This window comes from Arvicanthis niloticus, chromosome X, assembly GCF_011762505.2.
Source record: "Arvicanthis niloticus isolate mArvNil1 chromosome X, mArvNil1.pat.X, whole genome shotgun sequence".
Lineage (NCBI taxonomy): Eukaryota > Metazoa > Chordata > Mammalia > Rodentia > Muridae > Arvicanthis > Arvicanthis niloticus.
Window position 1 is genome coordinate 85674185 of NC_047679.1, and position 21784 is coordinate 85695968.

General features: G+C 36.2%; 1 protein-coding gene across 6 annotated transcripts in view; it reads left to right on the plus strand.

Moving 5' to 3' along the window:
* The window catches only part of Pwwp3b (PWWP domain containing 3B), a 28497-nt gene extending 14347 nt beyond the window's left edge, over nt 1-14150 (plus strand). For 5 of the 6 annotated variants that reach the window (XM_076919116.1, XM_034486415.2, XM_076919117.1 and 2 more), the window contains 3 exons: nt 7050-7179; nt 9486-9653; nt 10335-14150. In XM_076919116.1, the coding sequence (XP_076775231.1) occupies nt 10556-12595 (2040 nt within the window). In that variant the 5' untranslated portion in view covers nt 7050-7179; nt 9486-9653; nt 10335-10555 and the 3' untranslated portion in view covers nt 12596-14150. Of the gene's footprint in view, nt 1-7049; nt 7180-7708; nt 8097-9485; nt 9654-10334 lie in introns of those variants that run through there. The other variant, XM_076919120.1, reaches the window with a different exon arrangement.
* The last annotated feature ends 7634 nt before the right edge of the window (nt 14151-21784 follow it).

The following is a 21784-nucleotide window of genomic DNA, read 5'->3' on the forward strand; positions in this document are numbered from 1 at the left end:
TTCCTGTTCTTCTTATGAACCTAATGCACAAAAATACTGATATTTATTCTGTAGCCAAGCTATCTCTTCTGTGTTATGAAGCTGCTTTTCAGTGGGAACAAACGAGTAACCAGCTCTCCTATCCTGAGTTGTAAAATTTGACTATTCTCTTTCCCCATCCTTCTTTCTTATAGCTTCCCTTTTCTTACAGCTATATATTTGACTGCCATGGGAAGCCTTCAGGATGATTGAAGCTGTGCCCAAGAGAATACATAAACTATAGGATAAATTTCATAAGCTATCTTCACATTTTTTGGCATTTGTCTTCTGCTAACTCAATGGAAGAGGTAGCCAGCAAAGACATGAACTCTTGCAAGAAGAGTTACATAATCATATCAAAAGCTATGTGTCTTGGAAGCTTCCCAAATGCTTTAAAAATTAACACAGTAATAAAATATAGGGAATTAAAGTAATTTAATAGACAATAGGTTTTGTTCTGTATTTAAAAGAATATTTTAATTATTACTTCTGGTATACATAACCCTCTTTGGTAGTCAATTAATTCAAAGAAAAACTCGAACTCTGTGTATTCCCATTACTATCAGAGGAAAATACAATTGTGTTTTAATGGATTATATTCTAGTTGGTTGACACTCTCTTTTTGAGGACTCACATTTATTGAGGCATTATTTGCATAGAGTTAAATTCATTCTTTTTTTAACTGTACATATTGATGAGCTTTGACAAATTTAGTCCCAAAACAATAAAATTAGGTCATGGAATGGTTTATTAACTCCAAACTATGACATTCAGGCCTCATTATATTCTATATACTGTCTCTATCCCACTTCCTGACAATCAGCAGGCTTATTTCTGTTTCTGTGGATTTTCTTTTCCAGGGGTGTCATACACATTGAATCATAAAGTAATCTTTTGAATCTAGTAGTTTCACTATATTGATCAACATATAGATATTCTACTTATACATACAATATTTTTGGATGTATAAGTAGTTTATTTCTTAATATAGCTGAGGAGTGTTATATGATATGGATATTCTGCTTTGGGTAACCATTCATCAAGAGATTTACAGTTTTTAATGATTATGATTAAGGTAGTTAAAGAATTCAAAGCAGACCCTTGCGGGGGTCGGGGGAGTGTTTTTCTCTTGAGTAAATAGCTCAGAGTAGAATTATTGGCTTTGAAGGATTAAGAATACTTAACTACATTAACAACTTCTGGGCTGTTTCTAAAGTTATGTTTGATATTTTTGCAATATGTGAGTTACTCTGCATCATTTTCTGAAATCTCTTCTGTTAAGTTTTTTCTCTAATACCAGCTGTTATTATAAAGGTGTTAATGATGCCTCATTATCTTTTCCTTGTTTATATTTACTAATGGTAATGAACATATTTTCATGCCTTTAACTGCAAATTGTGTATATATTTTAATTGAGATGTTAGTCTTACTAAATTCTAAGAACATTTCATATATCCTGGATACAAGCTCTATAAGAGGTATATGTATTGCACATATTTTCTCCAGCTCTGAATTTTTTTCATTTTAGTTTTGAAAAATATTTCAAGCAGCTATGGTTCATGGTTTTTTTTTTTCCTTCTGGCTTTGTATTTTAATAAACTTTTGGCTCATCCAAGATCTCAAAGACATTCTCCTAATATTTTATGGATTTGGCTTTATAGAAATTTGATTTTATAGAACTAACTCATGAGATATTTTGAATGATTTTTGTTAATAGTCTTAACTAAGGGGTCATGATAAAAAAGATTTGCTTAAAATGTTCTAGTACCATATATTGAAAAGAATTTTTCAAAAATTGGTAAGCATTATTTACTAGTTTATTTGTGATCTATTGACCTATATATGTCTATCTTACATCAATAATATATAATTTCGATTGCCATAAACTTGAAATCAGATAATGTGAGTCTTCCACCTTTTCTATTTCCTTTACATTACCACTCTGGCTCCTCTACTTCTCCAATCATATTTTAGAGTTTATTCTTTCAACTTTCACAAAAAAGACTGCTAGAATTTTAATTAAGCTACAGTGATAATAGATAGGTACGGAGAGTTTTATATCCTAAAATTAGTGTTTCTGTCAATTCACATGGTATTTATTTGTATACTTAATTATTTTTAACAGCATATTAAAATTTCCAACACATTTGTTCTTACACTTAGGGTTTTTTTTAGATGGAGTCTCTCTTTGACCTGAAACTTGCCAAGTGGGTAATCATGGCTAGCCAGGAAGCTCTGGGGAATCCATCTGTCTCTGCCATCCAAGTACTGGATTACAAACACAAACCACAACACCTGGCTTTTTAAATGTGGGTCATAGGGATCCAATTCAGATCTTAGTGCTTGCAAATGCAAACACTTCATGAACAAAACTGTCTCCCAGCCCTGCTTCTTGTATTTTAAAATAAAATTATCCATAGAGTTATAAAACTTAAATTTTAAATCTTTGTTGTATAGAAATACAGTCAACTCTAGATTGGTTGATTAATTAGAATTCTCTTTATAGTTCATTTATGTTATCTAAAATGCAGTTTTACTTTTACCTTTCCAAGACATACACATTTAATTGGTTTTTCAGGTCTTACTCCATTCACTAGGGCCTCTAATCCAATGTTGATTAGAAATGGTAAAAGCAAATATTTTTACTGGTTTTAGCAGAAAGGCATTCCATGTATTGTCACGAAATAAAATGTTAACTGTAGGGCTTTTGTAGATGTTGGTGATCAGATTGAGGAAGATTGATTTGTTTTATAATGGGCTCAGTTTTTCTATCCTGAATATTTGTGGGATGTTGGTAGATGCTCTGTCTGCCCCAATTACTATGAGTTTTCATCATTTTTAGTCCTCTAGTGTGGTATGTTGAATTGATGAATTTGGGAATTCTGAACAATCCTTATATTCCCAAGTCTGAATTTAATTTCATCATGATATATCTTTTATCTATGTCATTGCTTTGAGCAATAGCATTTGATGAGGATTTCTGCATCTATATTTTTAAGAGTAGTAGTCTGTGATTTTCTGTACCTTTTATTGTGTTATTTGGTATCAGGTAAATGTTGGTGTCATAAAAATATATTTGAAGTTGTTCCTTGTATTTTATCACCTTATTCATACTGACTTGCATTATTGGATTTTTAAGTAGAGTCTGGTGCACTACATAATTTTTTCTCCACAATTCTTTACCCTAAAATAGTATCAGTCCCTATGTACTTGTACTACCAAGAAGGGAGATTGTTTATTTTCATGCTCTTCCCATTTCATGATGAGGCAGGAAGTATTGCCCAGAGTAGCCTCAATGTTTGGAGAGACCTTTGGACCTGAACCTTGAAACTGGAGCTTTCTCAGCAGTCTTTCCTTTACTCCATGGTAGGTAACCTCTAATTTGAATCTCTGAGTGACATGTGGAAGACAGCTAGGCTCACCATAAACCATAAGGCACACACACGTGTACAAGCACACACAGAGACAGAGAGGGGAGAGAGAGAACCTCAAAGCTTGTCCCCATTTACACACTTCCTACAGCAAAGCGAGACCTCCTAATCTTTCCCAAACAGTTCCAGTCCTGGTTAAACACCCCCACAATCTAAAGACTGTATTGTATTGCCTCCCACATGATTTTCTTATACTATCATTTTATACCTTACACTCTCTCTTCTAGAACATCAGCAATGTTAATCTTTTCACTATTGCTCTCCTGTTATTTTGAAAGTATCATAAAGATTAAATCCTATAGTGTTACGATGTCCAGGTTCTAAGTGGCCCACTCCTTCCCCTTTTGTGCATGCTATACCTTGTTTGTAATTAGCATAATTTGGCAAAGATGATGAATTGTCACTTACTACAATGATTATATGAGACTGTCTTAGCCAAATGGAGGAGAAGTAGAAAAGGATAAGAGAGGAGAAAAGAAGGAGGCAGGCTAGATGCAGAATCAGGTACAATAATTTTCTTTTAAGTTTCAGTGACTCTCAGCACATAATGCTTTAAAACTCATTATATTGCTCAGCTGTTCAGCCCACACACAGGTATAGAACTTTTTTTATTTACAATGAGGGATTTGCAGTGTGTCTTAGTGATTGCAAACACCAACTCTGGAGTCAGAGTACCTAGGTCCAAATGCTGTGTGCCAGATAAACTATGAACATTCTTGTAAACATTCCTTAATATCTCCAATGCCTCGTTTACAAAACGAGAATGCCCAAAATGCTCACTGCTTTAGTCTATTTGTGTGCTATTATAACGGTACTTGAGACCAAGAAATTGCTTCACAATGGGCAGATATTTAGCTCACAGTTCTGCAGGCTGAAACATCCAAGAACTGAGGGGCCATATCTGCCAGGGGCCTTATTATTATATCACAACGACACAAGGAGTAGCACATAGTGAAAGAACAAACAAGAGAAAGTGAGAAGGGACCAAGTTCATCATTGTTTTACTGGAACCCATTTCCACTCCTGTAATCTGGTATTAATAGGTTCACTGGAGTTTTAATCAACTCATAAAGGTCTCTCATCTCTCAACATTTATACACTGAGGATTTTAATTTCGAAAACATGAACTTTGAGGGATATGTAGAACTTAACTAACAAGTACCTGTCATGTGGTAAGAAATCACTGGCATGCATCCTTAATACTAATACTAGTAATGTTTATGTAGACTGCAATGAGCTTTTATCTGGTTAATAGTAAGTTACCAGGCATGTAAAAATGATAAGTATTATATATTATTTTACATCATCTACTTCATAATAATAGCACCAGTATAATTTTAGCATTTACCAATAGTTATCACTCTTCTCATCCTTCTGAAAAACAGTAAAGTTTATTTTAAAAAGTCCATGGAATTGGTATAAGATTGGCTAACTTGTGCATGCTACGGAAAATGAATAGTTGTGCACAAGTTAGCCAATTCACAAGTTGTGAATGCACTTGAGCATTCAAATGAGTAGGAAAAATGTCATAAAATATATAATTAAATAATTCTCTTCACTTAAATAAAGTCATTTCTAATATATCAGCCCAAGAATCCTCTTTAGATTAAATAATAATTAGTATTCTATAACAATGATTTATTTTTTTTTGGTTATTGGAAAATCAACTATTTTTGTGCTGCTATTCTAAAGACAGACTGGGAAATACATGGATATAGCTAAGATATATAAGTTGCTCCCATAAGTTGATATCAGAATGTGGTAGTCCAATTAGGGGCTTATGATCGATTATCCATTTCTAGTGAGTTACATCAGTTTTCTAGTTCACTTCTTAGTTCATAGTAGCTTTCCAAACTATCTATTTATTGTGATCAATTTCTAGTGAACATGAAAAATAGTGAAAGTGAAGCGTTGAACCCAGGCTAGCGGTTTATTCAGTTTTGGTGGTGTTGCCTTTAGAATCTTCACAGATATGCAGTTAGACAAAAAAATAAAATAAAATAAAATAAAATAAAACAAAACCCTTCCGGTGGCAGAGAGAGTGCTACACAAAACTTCATTTTCCTCCTGAATCACAAGGCAACTACATTGCCTAGGCTCTACTGTAGTTCACATTCCACACCTGAGTTCTGTTTAGAGGACAGAGGCCAGTGGTGGTATTTGCCAGAAAGAGGCCTTAAAACTGTCCACAAGACTGTCTATCCTCCCTCTCTCTTAGATATCTAGCCAGACAAAAATTATGTACCAAAGGATTGCCAGGCCCAAGAAGATGGTAAAGCCATAGGGTGGAAGAAGTTTGGGTCCCTTAGTGACTGCCTGAAACAGAGCACCCTCCCCTTTCTGGTGACTTGATGAAGTCCTTTAAAAATGTTTGGGAAGTGAACATATGAGTTTTGTGAATACCACAAACACTGTGTAATTTATTTTATTAGTGCTACCAACAAAATCCCAGCCTAGAGATGACTAATATTAGTCTATTAGTATTTATTACTCTGATACTAAAGGTTATATAAATGTGATTTTAAAAAAACATTCATTTAAAACATATACCATATGAATAATGTCACATAATGTGTTATACTGAGGCAAACTAACTACCTCACTTCTCAAGTTATCCGTTGTAATTTGAGTATAATTATACTTAAACTGGCTTTCTAATTTAAAATTACCATAGAGATACTGTGAGGAACAAAAGGACATGTAAATTAAAAACAAATTCTCCCTGCATTGAATTTCCAAAGTGTGAAACACAACAGCAAGTACTAGAAAAGGCTATTTCCTGTTACAGTCTATGATACACAAAAATGGAATGATTTTTTTCACCTTCTAGTCAGAAATAAACATGTATATGAAGCAGTATCCAAAGCTTTCCTGAAGAATGTAAGAGAAGAACTGAGTCAAAGGAGAGATGTACCATGTTTTGGATACAGAAATGAAAAAAAATCTTATTAGATATGTAAAGTTTTTGTGCAATCCTAATCAGTATCTTTCTCATTCTACTTTAAAAGATACTGACCAGCATGGATTTCCATGCACCTATAAATATATTTCGTTTACAAGTGGATTTTTTTTTATTTTTTAGAAATTTTGCAGCTGTCTTCATCTGGGAATTTGGTATATGGTTTTCTTCTTTTGTTGTATTCTTGTCCTAGGTGGAGCATGAAGGGTATGGGTATATTGTGTGTGCAAGTTTTGAAGGGGGGTGTGCTTGGGAAGAGGAAAGGGGTCAGTTAGAGCAGGCAGTGGAAGCAATGGGAGATAAATAAGAGCAAAGCACATGATATGTGCATAAAAACATTCAGTATGAAGCCCATCATTTCTCAATGAAGACATACTAGTAAAAAGAAAAGAAAAAAAATCACCTATAGCATAGGATGGCAAAGAAGACTAGAATAAACTATGTAAGAAATATTTAAACTGGGGTTTTCTTACTATGAAGTAAAGTGTTTTGCAATCTCAAGAAATATCCACCCCCAGGGTTTGAATGGGAATTACACAAACCCTTGATGCTATTACACTGTAAAGTTCTTTAAAGGGGAACATTTCCACGTCTCAACACTTCAGCGGTTTTTCTTGGCAATTGTTTCTCCTGTAATTCAGGGAGTGGCCTTCAGCTCTGCGTCACCGTGGGGGGCGGAGCCTTCTCTGAGCAGTGCCTGTGAGTTCTGTCCTGCCAGCCTTGGGGGAGGAGCTGCTTTTTACCAGGCTGCAGCTGACAAGAAGCTTCAAGGTAATGTCTGACTTAAATTTATTTTCTAGTGACTTCTCGGAGCTCTGGGATAAAAATGAGGAAAGAAGAGGGATGATTTGGGGGTGAAAGGAATGGTTTGTGATTTTTAGAGAATTACTAGCATTTTGAGGACATTAATCCTCTGGAACTTTTGTATCTTCCAAGGTTTTTTAAGTCCACAGAGGGGAAAGGGTGATCAGATTACAGCCTCTAAATTAAGGCTTCAGGGCAGCATGGCCGTTCATGCTAATTTCCTAACTTGGCAGACCTTGTTGATATTACGAGGTGTTCTGTTATTCTATGAAGTTTCAAACATTTATTCATTTACACTGAAATAAAACTGACAGAAGTATTTAACAACAGTGCATTCATACATCTGCTAATTGGGATACACCGAAAAGTATGGATATGTTACATACATATGAGTACAGGAAGGGGCTCAAATGTGCAATTGAACGAAGACATGGACACGTAATGTATGCATGTATATGTGTGTGGTTGGAAAATGTGACAAAAACTTCTACATTAGCATTAAACATTTTGAGGTAGTCAAGCTGCTATTTTTAATGTTTAACCCATTTCAATATCATAAGAATAGCTTGCCTTGTGATTATTTGTATAACTATGAAAGAAATGAAGCTCAAAGAGCTACCCATTTTTTAAACACAAATATTCAAAAACATGCATATATGCTTCCACAACCATACTTCATTTTCCAGTAGTGGAAATTTTCCTAGATCTGGTCAAATATGGTTGCTGTTCTGATTATAACTCTGTGTGTGTCCTCCTTGCAATTTATTATTTCAGGTCATGTGTAGAGCCCTAGTTGCCAAAAATCATTTTCTGCATCATCTAAGTGTACAGATAAAACAAAGTATTTGGTTTATCCCTGTAAGCCGTTGAAAGAATATTATACGGTATGATACCTGCATGTTCTGTAGTATTATGTATCTGGTAAATAGAAAACATTAGCCTCCATATGAAGTAATTTGAAAGTTTCTGGGGGAAAAGTACATGGTAAAGAGAGAAATTTTTGAACAATAATTACATATACTATCTAAATACATGTATATTACTATAATGTATGCAACTAAATCTGAAAAATACATTTCTAACAAAAATACGCAGGATTTATATAGTTAGAGAATTAGGGATGGCTTTACCAGTCTATATCTTTAAAGTTGTAATTCATTTTTATTGTGTTTTACATCTTCAGGGAAATATACAGATAAAATATTACACACTTGGGACAAACCTCATTTAATAAGTTATGCAAACTCATGTGGAAAACATTTATTTATATAGAATTATGTTCAAGCAATATTCTAGAGTGGGGTTCATGAACTTGGTTTGAAATGGACATTCATTCTTCTATCTATGTAAGCAAAATTCTAGAAGAAGAATATTAATGGCAGACATTTGTATCAAGTTGCAATTTTATATGTATACATATTTTGTATCATTTTAATTTAATAAACGTCTGGATCAACAGAAATACTGTGGTGAAAACATCACCCTATTTCTACCCTGTACTACAAACTCTTAAATGTACTTTATTTAATGTTCTTAAGTTTATTTGGTACTGGGAATCAAACCCAGGATCTTAAATGTGCCAGACAAGCACTCTAATGCTGAATCACATCCCTAGCTCTAAATACTTATATTTAGCATAAAGAAGTCTCAACCCCCCCACCCCCCCCAAAAAAAAACCACCTCCTGAATTTCTAGTGCAGTTTCTGTCCTCCCATAAGAAAAATCTTGTGTTAAGGCCCTGCCTATATCACCAACAGGCTGCAATTCCGGTACTGGTCACAAGATGGCAAAGGCACCAGAAAGCCTAAATTTCCTTCAGGGAACCATTTTTTATAAAGCAGGCAAACCAAATAGTGACACTGTTTTTTTTTTTTTTTTCATTAATAAGACTGTGAGACACAGTGTGCCACATAACTCATTCCATTGAAAACAACTGCACTTAAATAAGGAATTCAGATGATGATTATGGGGAGATTCTATCAGAAAATCTATATTGTGATTCATAGGAGACACAAGCTAATTTGTTACCTTCCTTCCCTCATGCCTCACCTCCCACTTCTCTAGAGTGAGATCCATTCAGCGTGAATGGCAAAGAATATTTCATCTTGAAAGACACAGGAGAAAACAAATATGACATCTGCATTAATGGCTATGTCTCATCTCATCCCTTGTTTCACAAAGGCATGCCTGTTAGTTTGGGTAGGTAGGATTTGTTTGTTTTTTTAACACTTCTTCCCTTTATTGATTAGATTTCCTGTCTTCCTTTTGTACAGCCTCAGTTAATATCAGAGGTGCATGTGATTGGACTTGAGCCGAGAAAGGCAGTATAACTACATACGTGCCCTATAGGATAAAAGGCCTACTTGGAAGTCAGCTGGCGTGAGGACTGAGACAGTTGGCTATCACACTGCAAGACTACCCACCAGTCCACCCGACAGAGGGTAAGTAAGATTCTTCCCATTTCAGGAAATACTTTACATTTGAAAACATGCTGATGTCTTAAAGAATACTTGATTTGGCTTTTTGCTTTACATCTGTAGCATTTGAATTTCAGAGCAACTTTTGTATTAACATAATTCAGTTAAGAGTTTGAGGTAAAGCCATATATATGCTCAACTCACTCATTGCCTTTTAGTTTTGTGGAGACATTAGAAGCATTTGAGAACTTAGTAGAATTACATTTTTTAGCTCGTTCTGGAACTTCTGAATAAGACTTTGAGAATGGAGCTGAACATTCAGTGAGCCACCCTCCTGCCCCCTTATGATCCTCCTGGATCCTAAATTTGAAGATTCACTACCACAGGTGAAATACCAGGTACATGAGAGTATCAAAGTATCTGATTACATAAATAAATTCTGATTACATAAATAAATTCCCTAACATACAACTACAGTACTTTTACTGATGCATATTCTTCAGCAACAATATAAGTAAGAGTTCTTTAATTGGGATTATCATGCACGTTTATTTTCTGGTATTATTACCTCCCTATCCATTAAGCTGCAATGAGAGACCTCTCTGGTCTCTCATTGAACACAGTTCTTTTCAGTTTGCTTGCATTTGCTTGACTTGTGCTTCAGCAAGTTACTTTTATTTGTTAATAGTGTTCTTTCTATTTCAGTATCTTCCAGAGGTCTCTTATTCAAACAACATGTTCAAGAATACTGGGGACATATTTGTGGAAGAAAACAGTGCACATAAGCCATAAACTCTTTGTGGTTCTAAATCAAAAAGACACTTTAATAAGACTGGTGTTTTGATAGCACTTATATTTGCAGCCACAAGGCTAGCCAATCTCATTGTCTGTAATACTAACTACTTGGCACACTAATCTAAATCATAATGGATGGTGAATATGTCCTATGTAATTGGAAAGACCAGTTATGGCCAGCAAAAGTTTTAGATAGGTCTGGAAGTCCATCAGACAGTAAGAGGAAAAAGACATTGTCCATAGAAGTTGAAATACTTTCACTGGATGAGAAAATTACCGTGGAAAGCAAAGACACAAAAGTCCTAACCAAATCTGCTGTTGAAGCCATTATATCCTCTCTAGCAGTGCAGTCAGAGGTCAGCGTTGTACCTAGGGAGGAGACAGCCTATGAAAGATCACTGAAAATGGCACTGGAAATCGTGAAAGAAAGAACAGATCAGAGCCAAGCAAGCATGTCAGGAGAACATACCACTACAGCATCTGAAAATAGACCAGAACAGCCGCCTGATTCACCTCCTCATAAGAAGTTCCGGAAACTTGAAAGCAACCTCCAGGAAGACTCAACTTCCATGTTACTATGCTCAGAGAGTGATGATTCCCTGTCCGATGATAAGTTGCAGGTGCGCACAACCAGTGGGAGTGTGCCAAGTGAAATGGAAACAAAGTCATCAGAAAACTTAAGCTGTTGCCAAACATACCCTTCATTTTCAGATGATGATGATAAAAAAGAAGAAAAGAAAAAGATTGACATCTCAGCAATCATGTCTGTGAATTTATCACTCAAAGAAGAAAGTGAATATATTAAAGAAGAAAAATTCATCCCCTCATCAGAAGATCTCGCTGTACCCAAACAGGAGTCCCAAGACATCCCCTCAGAAGCCCCAGCTGTTTCCTCTGAATGCTCTACTGTCGAAGAGAATAATGTGGAAGATCCTGGAGAGGGCCCATCAAATCAGAATCTAGGCTCCTATGCCAGCCAAAGTCAGTCTTCTGTGGAATCAGATGTAGGTGCTGAGACATCCACTGCAGGATGCTCAGGGGACTATCAGGTTTCCCTTCCTACCCGTGATACAGTCAACAGTGATCTACTACTTCAGAGACTTGATTTAGAAGATCTTGAGGAAGAAGCCCGAGCTTCTGGCAAGCTTTTGTCTCTAAATCCTGCCAGTGCAGCTGCATTAGAAAATGATGATGAGGATGACGATGAAGACCTTCCACGTTTCATTCTCCGTTATGAGACACGTGCATTTGAAACCGGAATGATAGTGTGGTTTAAATATCAAAAATACCCATTTTGGCCAGCAGTGATCAAAAGCATTAGGCGGAAAGAGAGGAAAGCGAGTGTGCTTTTGATTGAGGCAGACATGAGTCCTCAAAAGAAAGGCGTTAGAGTATCTTTGAGAAGGCTGAAAAAATATGACTGTAACGAGAAACAGGCACTAGTGGAGAAAGCCAGGGAGGAGTACCGGGAGAGTATTGATTGGTGTGTGTCACTGATTTGTGACTACCGAGTTAGGCTAGGTTGTGGCTCTTTTACCGGCTCGTTCTTTGAGTATTACGCTGCTGACATCAGTTATCCAGTCAGGAAGATCATCAAACAAGATACCTTCAGAAATATATTTCCAAAGCTATACAATGATGGTGCAGGGGAGCATTTGCCTGTGGCATCCCACGCCAAGAGAGTATCTTTCCAGAAAATTCTCCCTGACCGGATGAAGCCTGCTCGGGACCGAGCTAACAAGAACCTGGTAGATTTCATTGTCAATGCAAAAGGAACAGAGGACCACCTCCTGGGCATTTTAAAGGGCACAAAAAAATCCAAGTGGCTGAAATCATTTCTGAATGCAAAGAGTTTCACACCCTGTATTGAAACCTACTTTGAAGATGAAGATCAACTGGATGAAGTAGTGAAATATCTTCAAGAAATTTATAAGCAGATTGACCAGAAGATGCTGACTCTGATAAAAGATGACAAAATTAAGTTTGTTTTGGAAGTTCTTCTACCAGAAGCAATTATTTGCTCAATTTCTGCTGTTGATGGCTTAGATTATGAGGCAGCTGAAGCAAAGTATCTAAAGGGACCATCCCTCGGCTGTAGGGAGAGAGAATTATATGATTCCAAAATCCTATTTGAAAAGAGACGCAGGTCATTGCCAAATGAAGGTCATTAATTCTGCCAAGAGTTAAAACCAAAACGGAAGCTAGATGAAGCTTTGGAAAAGTAATCTTCTAAAAGTTCCAACACATAAATATTTGCTGAAAATGAAGGGAGGGTCTTTGAATTCTAAGTTCTTTTATTTTGTGAAGATCTGTGTGATCTGCAGATACTGATACATCCACCTTTATTTTCTTGTGCTTCTTCAGATTTAGCTTCATCAGTATATTTTTAGCAGTTTGACTTTCTAATATATTTTGGAATGCATAATTCTTAGGCAACTTTAGGGGAAATTGTTATTTTGTTTTATGATATTTTTGTGTCTTTGCTGTATAGGTAAATGCATTATGCATATTCAGTTCAATAAAACTGCACTGGTGTTAGATTTTAAGCAAGAGAATTAGAAAAGATGTCTAAAACAAATGGCAGTTATATATTTTTTGGTCAATTTTTTTTTATAAAGTACTGACTTTTCTCTTAAGATAGCCAATTTATTTTTCCTGCCATGCCTATTTATTTTTGGGAAAAATATCTCTAAATCTTAGAACCAAAGATAGATTAAAATTTGCCACATATATAACTAACCACAATTGCTTTTGCAAGAAAACAATCTAAAATTAAAAAGTAAATGGGTTATCCACATGTAATCTATCTCTTTGTGTGTATGTGTATAACATCTCAGCATGCAGAAAATGATTGTTCATTCTACACTTCTCTGAAATTCCAGTTTGAGGAGTGTCTGTCTTTCAATGCTGAATAACTTCCTAAAACAGATAAACTTCTGGCTATCTTCATTATCGTGAGTAGATCTTAATATAGCAATTTGAGCACATGTAGAACAGTGAAAATTAGCGTGTCAACAGTCTAGCCACTCTACAGTTGCTGCTTCAAATCCATCTAGTTTGTTATAAACTAAGAAAAACAAGCACTGTGTTCAGAGCCCTTTCTCCAAATATAACTATAGTCATTTGTCTCAAACCAAGCAAGCTTTAGCATCTAGCTTATTTCTAGAACGGTTCCAATTGGTTCCAATAACATAAATGCCAACTGGTAAATCATTCCAACCTACTAGATGGACCAGAAACTGGAAAATTGGAAAAACATTACAGCAAAAGTTCTTTACTAGCTACATGTGGCAGTTATTCTGTATATGGTTATGATTAGTTGTTCTTGTTACTTGAAACAAGATTTTTTATAAGACTAAATCTTAGAAAAGCTAGTATATTTAAAAAACTTGATGTGAAAAGATGTACTAAGGGCTTAACAGAAACCTATCTCCATTTTTACCTCATAGAGTGAGAAAACTGTCACTCTTGGGCTCTTTTGTGTTCATCTCACACAGCTCTATGTTTATGTACAATTTGCAGAATTTCGGTATTCGCTTTAAAATAAAACTATCATATCCTTCACTTTAGATGTTCATTTCACTTTAGTTATATAGAAATATTGTGGTGTTTGTGTAAATTAATATATGTATACGCACACACAATTTGTTTAAAACTTGTAAGTGTTGTCAGCATTTAACTCTTGTTATAAGTTTTCATTCTAAATAAATGCCCACTTTCATGATTGATTTTTGTATTATTTTAAAAGAAAATCTTCCCAATCATTTATGCTTTGTATCTAACAAAACTATTTTTGGACCCTGCCTAAAATTTTCCAGCATTCCTTTTATATGTATAATCTGCCAACCCCCATAGTTTCCATATAGCTTTGAAGAGTGTATTGTGACATACCATACCATATAGTATGTACACTATAATACTGTGTCCCTCGGGTTCCAACATATTGCCCCTTCAGTATTCCTGGGAAGCTATTTCTGTGTCCTAATCTAATCCTAAATCTGTATTCTAATACACTTCTTGTTGTAGTTGTGTTTAGAGAAAGGGTTTCTCTGTGTAACCCTGGCTGTCCTGGAAGTCACTCTGTAGACCAGAGAGATCTGCCTGTCTCTGCCTCCCAAGTGCTGGGATTAAAGGTGTGTGCCACCAGTACCCAAAGACTCTCATACACTTTTATCTCTTAGTATTAAGCTTATAGGTTCCCTCTATTTGAAAATGAGAGTCTCAGATTTCCTCACATTAGCTAATGGCTGGGTACTCTGATGTAAAGACTGGGGCACCTGATCCCTTTAGAGATGTCATTTATCTTTTGCCATATGCTGAACTGAGACATCTCTGCCTTTTGAATAGGTCATCAGATGGTATTTGGTCTGTGGAAAACAATGAACTTAGCTTCTTCACATTGCTTCCAGACTATGTGGCTGTTTTAAGGCAGGCTGTAAATTTGTCCCAAGTTGGATCCTTAGGATAAGAGTTTAATCTGAGGGAAAAGCCTGTTTTGTCATCTACCCTAGCCATTGTGTAAAGGTGACCCTCCAGTTAAAAGAAGACTTCTCAAAAAATTAAATTAAAATAAAAAAAATAACGACTGCACAATTCCAAAACCAGATTTTACTTAGGGGTCTGCCAAACTGCATGGAGATCATGCACAATATTCAGCGGGTTATATATCTGTGTATCTGTATCCAAACAAGGAAAGAGTGGGATGCTGAGACATGCAATTCCATAAAGATGGATATGATAAACTTTTTGAGACATGATTTCACATAGCCCACACTGACCTGGAACTCAAAATTTATTTAAGGCTCACTGTGTACTTCTGATCCCACTGTTTTTCCTGCTTTTGGGAGTGCTGGGGATACATGTATGTACCATTTGGCCCAGCAAACATGTAAATCTTGAATACTTAAAATCATCTGAACCTTCAGCTGGACAAGAGTAGTAATTTGAAACTGCTGAAAGTAGATGTTCAAGCAGCTGGGGATTTAGCAATGAATCAGAGAAATATTCTTTAAGCTAAATAAGAGTATGTGTAGTTGAAGATATACAGTGCAAAGTCAAAATCCAAAGCCAGTGACTTGGGACTCCTAAATTGATGTGAGCTTTTGTAAAAACTGAATGTTAGCAAAGGTAATGCTCATATAAAAAAATCAGTGATTAAACCTAACCACATTTTTTCTTTTTTTTTTTTTTTTTTTTTTTTTTTTGTTTTTTTTTTTGTTTTTTTTTTTTTGTTTTTCGAGACAGGGTTTCTCTGTGTAGCCCTGGCTGTCCTGGAACTCACTCTGTAGACCAGGCTGGCCTCAAACTCAGAAATCCGCCTGCCTCTGCCTCCCAAGTGCTGGGATTAAAGGCATGCGCCACCACCACCCAGTACCTAACCACATTTTTAGCTGTGTGTGCGGTTCATCTGAACCTCATTTGTAATACCATACATATTCAGTGTAGACTGTATCAGCTCAATGTTCCTCTTCTACTGGGAGAAGGAACTAGTTTTCCTTCCCACGCCCCTCACCTTACAGAAGCTCCCTTTAATGAAAATTAGTTTGTATTTCTTATTGAATGCGTGTCTTCCCATTTTCCTTTTATTTAATACACTTGTTTGGAGAGGGTGACAGAATCAGCCAGTACCAAAGGACATTAAGTAACACAGTACATCATACACAGTTATGATGTTGATTTTCATCATAATGTAGATGAAATGTACTTGTTTGAGTAGGCTCTCTGAAGCTTGACTAAGGAACCCCAGTGCAAAGGCCATTCGTTGAAGCAACAAACATGGTAGAAAACAATTTCTCAAAGTTAATTCTTTGGGAATACTGGGTCTAATGAAAAAAATACAGTTTGACGGAAATATTTATAGTTGTATGGGAGGGTTTTAAAAATATGATACATAAATCATTTAGCAATGAGGATTTGAAAATATGTTATCAGGCATATCATTTGGAAAACGACAGCACAGGCTTACACTAACTTAGTGCTCTAGCTCTGCTACATATCAAGGCTGCATGGTGGATCGTACAGCTCTCAGGTCATAAGTTTCTACAGCATGCTACTTTACTGAGTACAGTAGGAAACTAATACAATGGCAAGTATGCATGTACCTGAACATAGAAAAGATAGGGCAAAGCAACAATGAGGATGGTTAATAAATGGCATGTCTGTAAATAATACCAAGAATGAAGGTTTCAGGGCTAGAAATTGCCCTGGATAAGGGAATGACTCTGTGGTGAGGGAATGTGAAAGTCTCAAATATTATAGTGCACTTCTGTAATATTTTTATACACACTGTATACTTAAGCTAGATGACATTAATATAACCTGTTTTCTTACCTTAAAAATAATTAATGCTAATATAAGTTTAATTTTAGATTTTAATTCTTTAAATTTTGTGACCCTTGTAAATAATACTTATCTAGCGATCTCTAGTCTCACTGCTGACTATCATTTATAATATTGGCACGAAATCAAAATACAGAGTAGAATGATTGTAAGAGCTGGAGGTAGTGGACATATGCTGTGAAAATCTCTTTGCTAATTATGATAGCACCATTGCACACATGAAATCTCAGTGGCTGTGTCTGCATGCACAAGCACTGCATAAAATCAAAACAGTCACACTAGCTGTTCCTAAAGTTCCACTCTGGCTGAGAAGCTATTGAGATTGATGGCTACTTGGGAGAATGAGTCGGTTTTCTCCAGGGATACTGCTCCTGAAAGCCTATTCATGCCCTTGTAGGTGGTTCTACATCCATGTCCATACAGGCAGTACTAAGTGAAGTCAGTGTATTCAAAATAAGAGCGCATGAATGCTGGGCAGTGGTGGTGCACGCCTTTAATCCCAGCACATGGGAGGCAGATGCAGGCAGATTTCTGAGTTCGAGGCCAGCCTGGTCTACAGAGTGAGTTCCAGGACAGCCAGGGCTACACAGAGAAACCCTGTCTCGAAAAACAAACAAACAAACAAACAAACAAACAAAAACACATGAAATTCAGAGGGAAAGTGGTGAAGAGGATGGGGAGAGAAAGGGGAGGGAATTTGAACAATACACATTGTGTACTTGTACAAAACTCTGGAACAAAAGTGTACAGGGCTGGAAAGATAACTCAGTGTGTAACAGCACTTGCTCCTCTTGCGGAAGACCTGTGCTTGGTTCTCACCATCCACATAGGGAGGGTCCAGGGTGTGTGATGCCTCTGTCCTCCTTAAGCACTTGTCCTTGTGTTGACATACCCAGAACCACACAACTCTACATATAATTAAAAGTAATAGAAATTTAAAATAAATAAATAAAATTTATAGAAATCCATAAACATCCTTATCACACTGCTTGCCCCAAGGCTGAGCTCATCTTGGAAAAAGAGGAGATTGTAAGAGACTATATGAACTGTGTTGACTATATGAAAAGTGTTTTGCAGATACATAAGAGATGTTTTATACACACACACACACACACAAATATGGTAGCATGCACAACACCTTCACAAGCTCAAACCACACAAAACTCCCATTACAGAATTTAAGTTGGTAGGCACGAATTTTCACTGCTAGTTAAGGAACTATTGGCATTTAATCGTTGCCAGGAAGAGGAAAATCAGGGGTTTTTTTTTTTGTTTGTTTATTTTTTTTTTTGTTTGTTTTTGTTTAGTTTTTTGAGGTTTTGACCTCTGATAGGTCACTCACACTCCAGGGGCCAGTTCTATACCCAAGAGTATTTGGGCTGAAACAAAAAACAACCTCTCCCTCAAAAGAGGAAGCTGGGTGCGTAGGGAGGCATTGGGGAGATCTGAGAGGAGTTGGATATGGATGTGACTAAAATACATTGCATGAAATTCTGAAAGAAATAATAAAGATATTTAAAACCAGAAGTAAACCCCAGTTTTTAAAGGTAACACTTTAAATCTCACAATAACTCACATAATGATAAACAATTCAATTAAAAGACCCAACAGTAATCACAAATTAATAGAAAAGATCTGCAAGTTTCAGGATACCAAATAGCTATTAGTGTTGAATACCCAAAGAATTCAAATATCCTTCTGTAAAAACATCAAAGCTAAAAGGGCTCACCAAAATTCAATATAATACCACAACCAAGTTCTAACACTAATAACCCTAATTAAATATTAATATTAAATATTAATCCTAAAAATACTCATAAATCAGTTCTCAAGAAAAATTCAACAAAACATGAATCAAAACTGATGATGGAGATTGTCTAATACAGAACATGTTAGAATTCCTACATGGAATTAAGCCGTAAATGGGGAAATGGAAAATCAATGTTTTTCAAGAATAAAAGTTTGTGTTTTATCACACCAAGTGTCGTATCGCAGCAGTTAACTAAGAAGTTGGTATGAGAAGTAGGATTTTGCTATTGCTGTGTCAGTCCTGACCATGTTGTTATTTGGAGGGATGTGAAACACTTGATTCCTCTGGAGTAGAAAAGGGGTTAACTCTATTAAAAAATTACTGATAGCCTTAGCTTCCTGTCTCCACTTCTATATCACTTACGTTGATCTTATCTAGGAGATCAAAATAACTATGTACCCACAGATTCTCATAGTCCACCTCCCAATGTTAAGTCTGAATGCTATTTCCTATAGTATAATCTATCCCTCTGAAATAAGGGATGTATTAGTCACACTTATAGTCTCAGTCTTTTTCTTGCAGTCATTCCTACCCAATGGCTATCTAATCTGGACACAATGAAGTATATTTCTCTCCAGTAAGCCCATAGTTAGTCTGAATTCATGTAACTGATATGACATTTAAATGAATCAGAAGCCAACCATAGCACCCTTCCTTAGTAATGGACAAATTTTGTCCCTTTGTGTCCCTATTGTTATCATTCTTACACCACTCACGAGCCTATTTGAAAATAATCTAGTCAAATGAAGAGCACTTGTAGCCTATATTTTGGTCCCAGAAATGAAAAAAACAAAAGCGAGAAATGATCTCCATATGAGTCAAAGAAGCTAAAAGCTTTATCATCAGCATCTAAAAGCTGAAATTATTAAGTTATAACATGATTCTTCTATATGAAGCACACAAGTTGTTTTTAAGTACTATAAGTATTAGTAAATTATAATGTAACCCTGTGTATGTACTACATTCTTAACTTACTGCTAAGTAACTAGTAATCCAGGTATGGTGTTGCAAGCCTACAGCCCTAACACTTCAGAGACAGGCAGGATGACGATGAATTCAAGTCTGTGTGTACTACAGAGTAAGTTCTAAGCTAACCTATGCTACATAGTAAAAACGCTAGTATTATACATGTTTAACAGTATATTACACATGTTTAACTAGACATTAAAGTTTATTCTTGGAGCTGGAGAGGTGTCTCAGTGGTTAAGAGCACTTGCTGCTTTTTTCAGAGGACCCAAGTTTGGTTGTCAGCACCCTTTTTTTGGCAACTCACAACCATCTGTAACTCCAGCTTCAGGTATCTAATGCACTCTTTCAGTCTCCATAGGTACCTAAACTTATATGACATTCACACATACACATGACTAAAAATCAAATGAAGATTTACTTCTCATCCATCTAACCATATACATAGACCTTTGTAAAGTGCATAATTCACTCATTTTTAATCTCATAGAATCCTTTTTTCTATGTGAACTTTAACCAGTCATTTTTAGTTAATAAAGTATAAATATTATTGATTGTACATGGTCCATTAAATCAAAACAACTCTTGTCAACGAGCTTATCATCTCAAGTGTGGACTCTCATAATCTAACAACCAGCGTGAAATCAGAAACTCTTTTAAGGGTTTCTATGCTGAAATTATAAATGGAACTTTTCATGACCGTTTAGTTAAAACTCATAAAAATGTTCCCCCTAATTGTAAACAACCAACCATACCATGATCACACTGGTGTCATGCATTTGCTGTTTTAGCTTTTGTTTGTTTGTTTGTTTTTAATGGGAAGGATTATGAGATCCCAGACAGCCATCAAACCTTTGACATAGCCTATCACCTCCTAGCTGAACTTCATATGAATACTCCATATAAACTATAAAGCGGTAACTCATCCATATCTAATGGACAGTACATCTTTACAGTCCACACTTACACAAGGGTACCTCATACACATACAAACATAAAACGTGCTGGTTAAATTTTGTCAGCTTCACACATAGGAAGAGGGAATCCCAATTGAAGGTATTACCTCCACCAGACTGGTCTGTAGGCAAGTCTTTATAATTGATTTGGAAAGGCCCATCCCAATATGGGCAGTGCCACCTCTGGGCAGGAATTCCTGGGGTATAAAAGAAAGCAGACTGAGCAAGCCATGGAGACAAACCCTATAAGCAGCATTTCCCCATGGTTCCTACTACACCGATCCAACAGGGGTTCCTGCCCTCACTTCCCTCAGTAATGAACTGTGACATGGAAATATAAACCAGGTAAAGCCTCTCTTCCCCAGGTCTTTTGGTCATGATGTTTAATCATAGGAACACACAAATTCACAGGCCACATATATACATGTAAAATTGATCTTGTAATCCCCTCCAGACCCATTCCCTCAAATCTCTAAATTCATTAATGCATTTTGTATTAACGTTATATAACTGTTCATGTTGTCATGAGACAAACATCTCAAATAAAAAACTGTGGGAACACAGTCCAAGAATGGAGTTGTGGGGGGTATTTCTGAGTGCTTGTGAGAAAATTCCAAGAAATTAATGCAAGAGTGACCTCAGTTTCTTCAAAGCATGGGTTTGTTCTTGGAATGGGTTTTCATGCTCTTCCAGGTGGAGCTGAAAGGAGTGAGTTTATTTTAGCTGTTGTTATTCTGGCTCCATAAACATACAGGTTTTTGTCCTTTTTAATTAGTTTCTAGTGAGATGACACATAGAAGCGATCATATTCCAGTGACACGTTGTAGTGACTCCAAACCATAAAATTATTTCATTTCTGTAATTTTGCTACTGTTATAAATTATAATATCTGATATGCAGAATATCTGATATGCAAAGGAATAGGCATCAAGCTCCTAGCAGCTCGCTCAAACCTATCCCCACAGACCAAAGCAGGGTTAAGAAATAAGCAGGAAAGACTGATAAGAAGACCCCTGTCACATGCCAAAAAAGAATGATGGATTTCAAGATGAAGTAACGCAGAGGCATGATTTGACCCATATCTATGCAATCTAGAGGATTCATCCTCTAGTAAAGAGAAAGTAACAGAGGCTGAAGTGGGGGACGAGGCAGGTGGTTTGTTTCTTTGATTTCTTTCTTGCATTTTATGTTTTGATTTTCTGTTGGGGCTGGGGCTGGGGGCAGTCAGCGCCCATGTGTCACATTATGTGTCTGGAGGTCAGAAGACAAAGCGCTGGATTCAGTTGGTT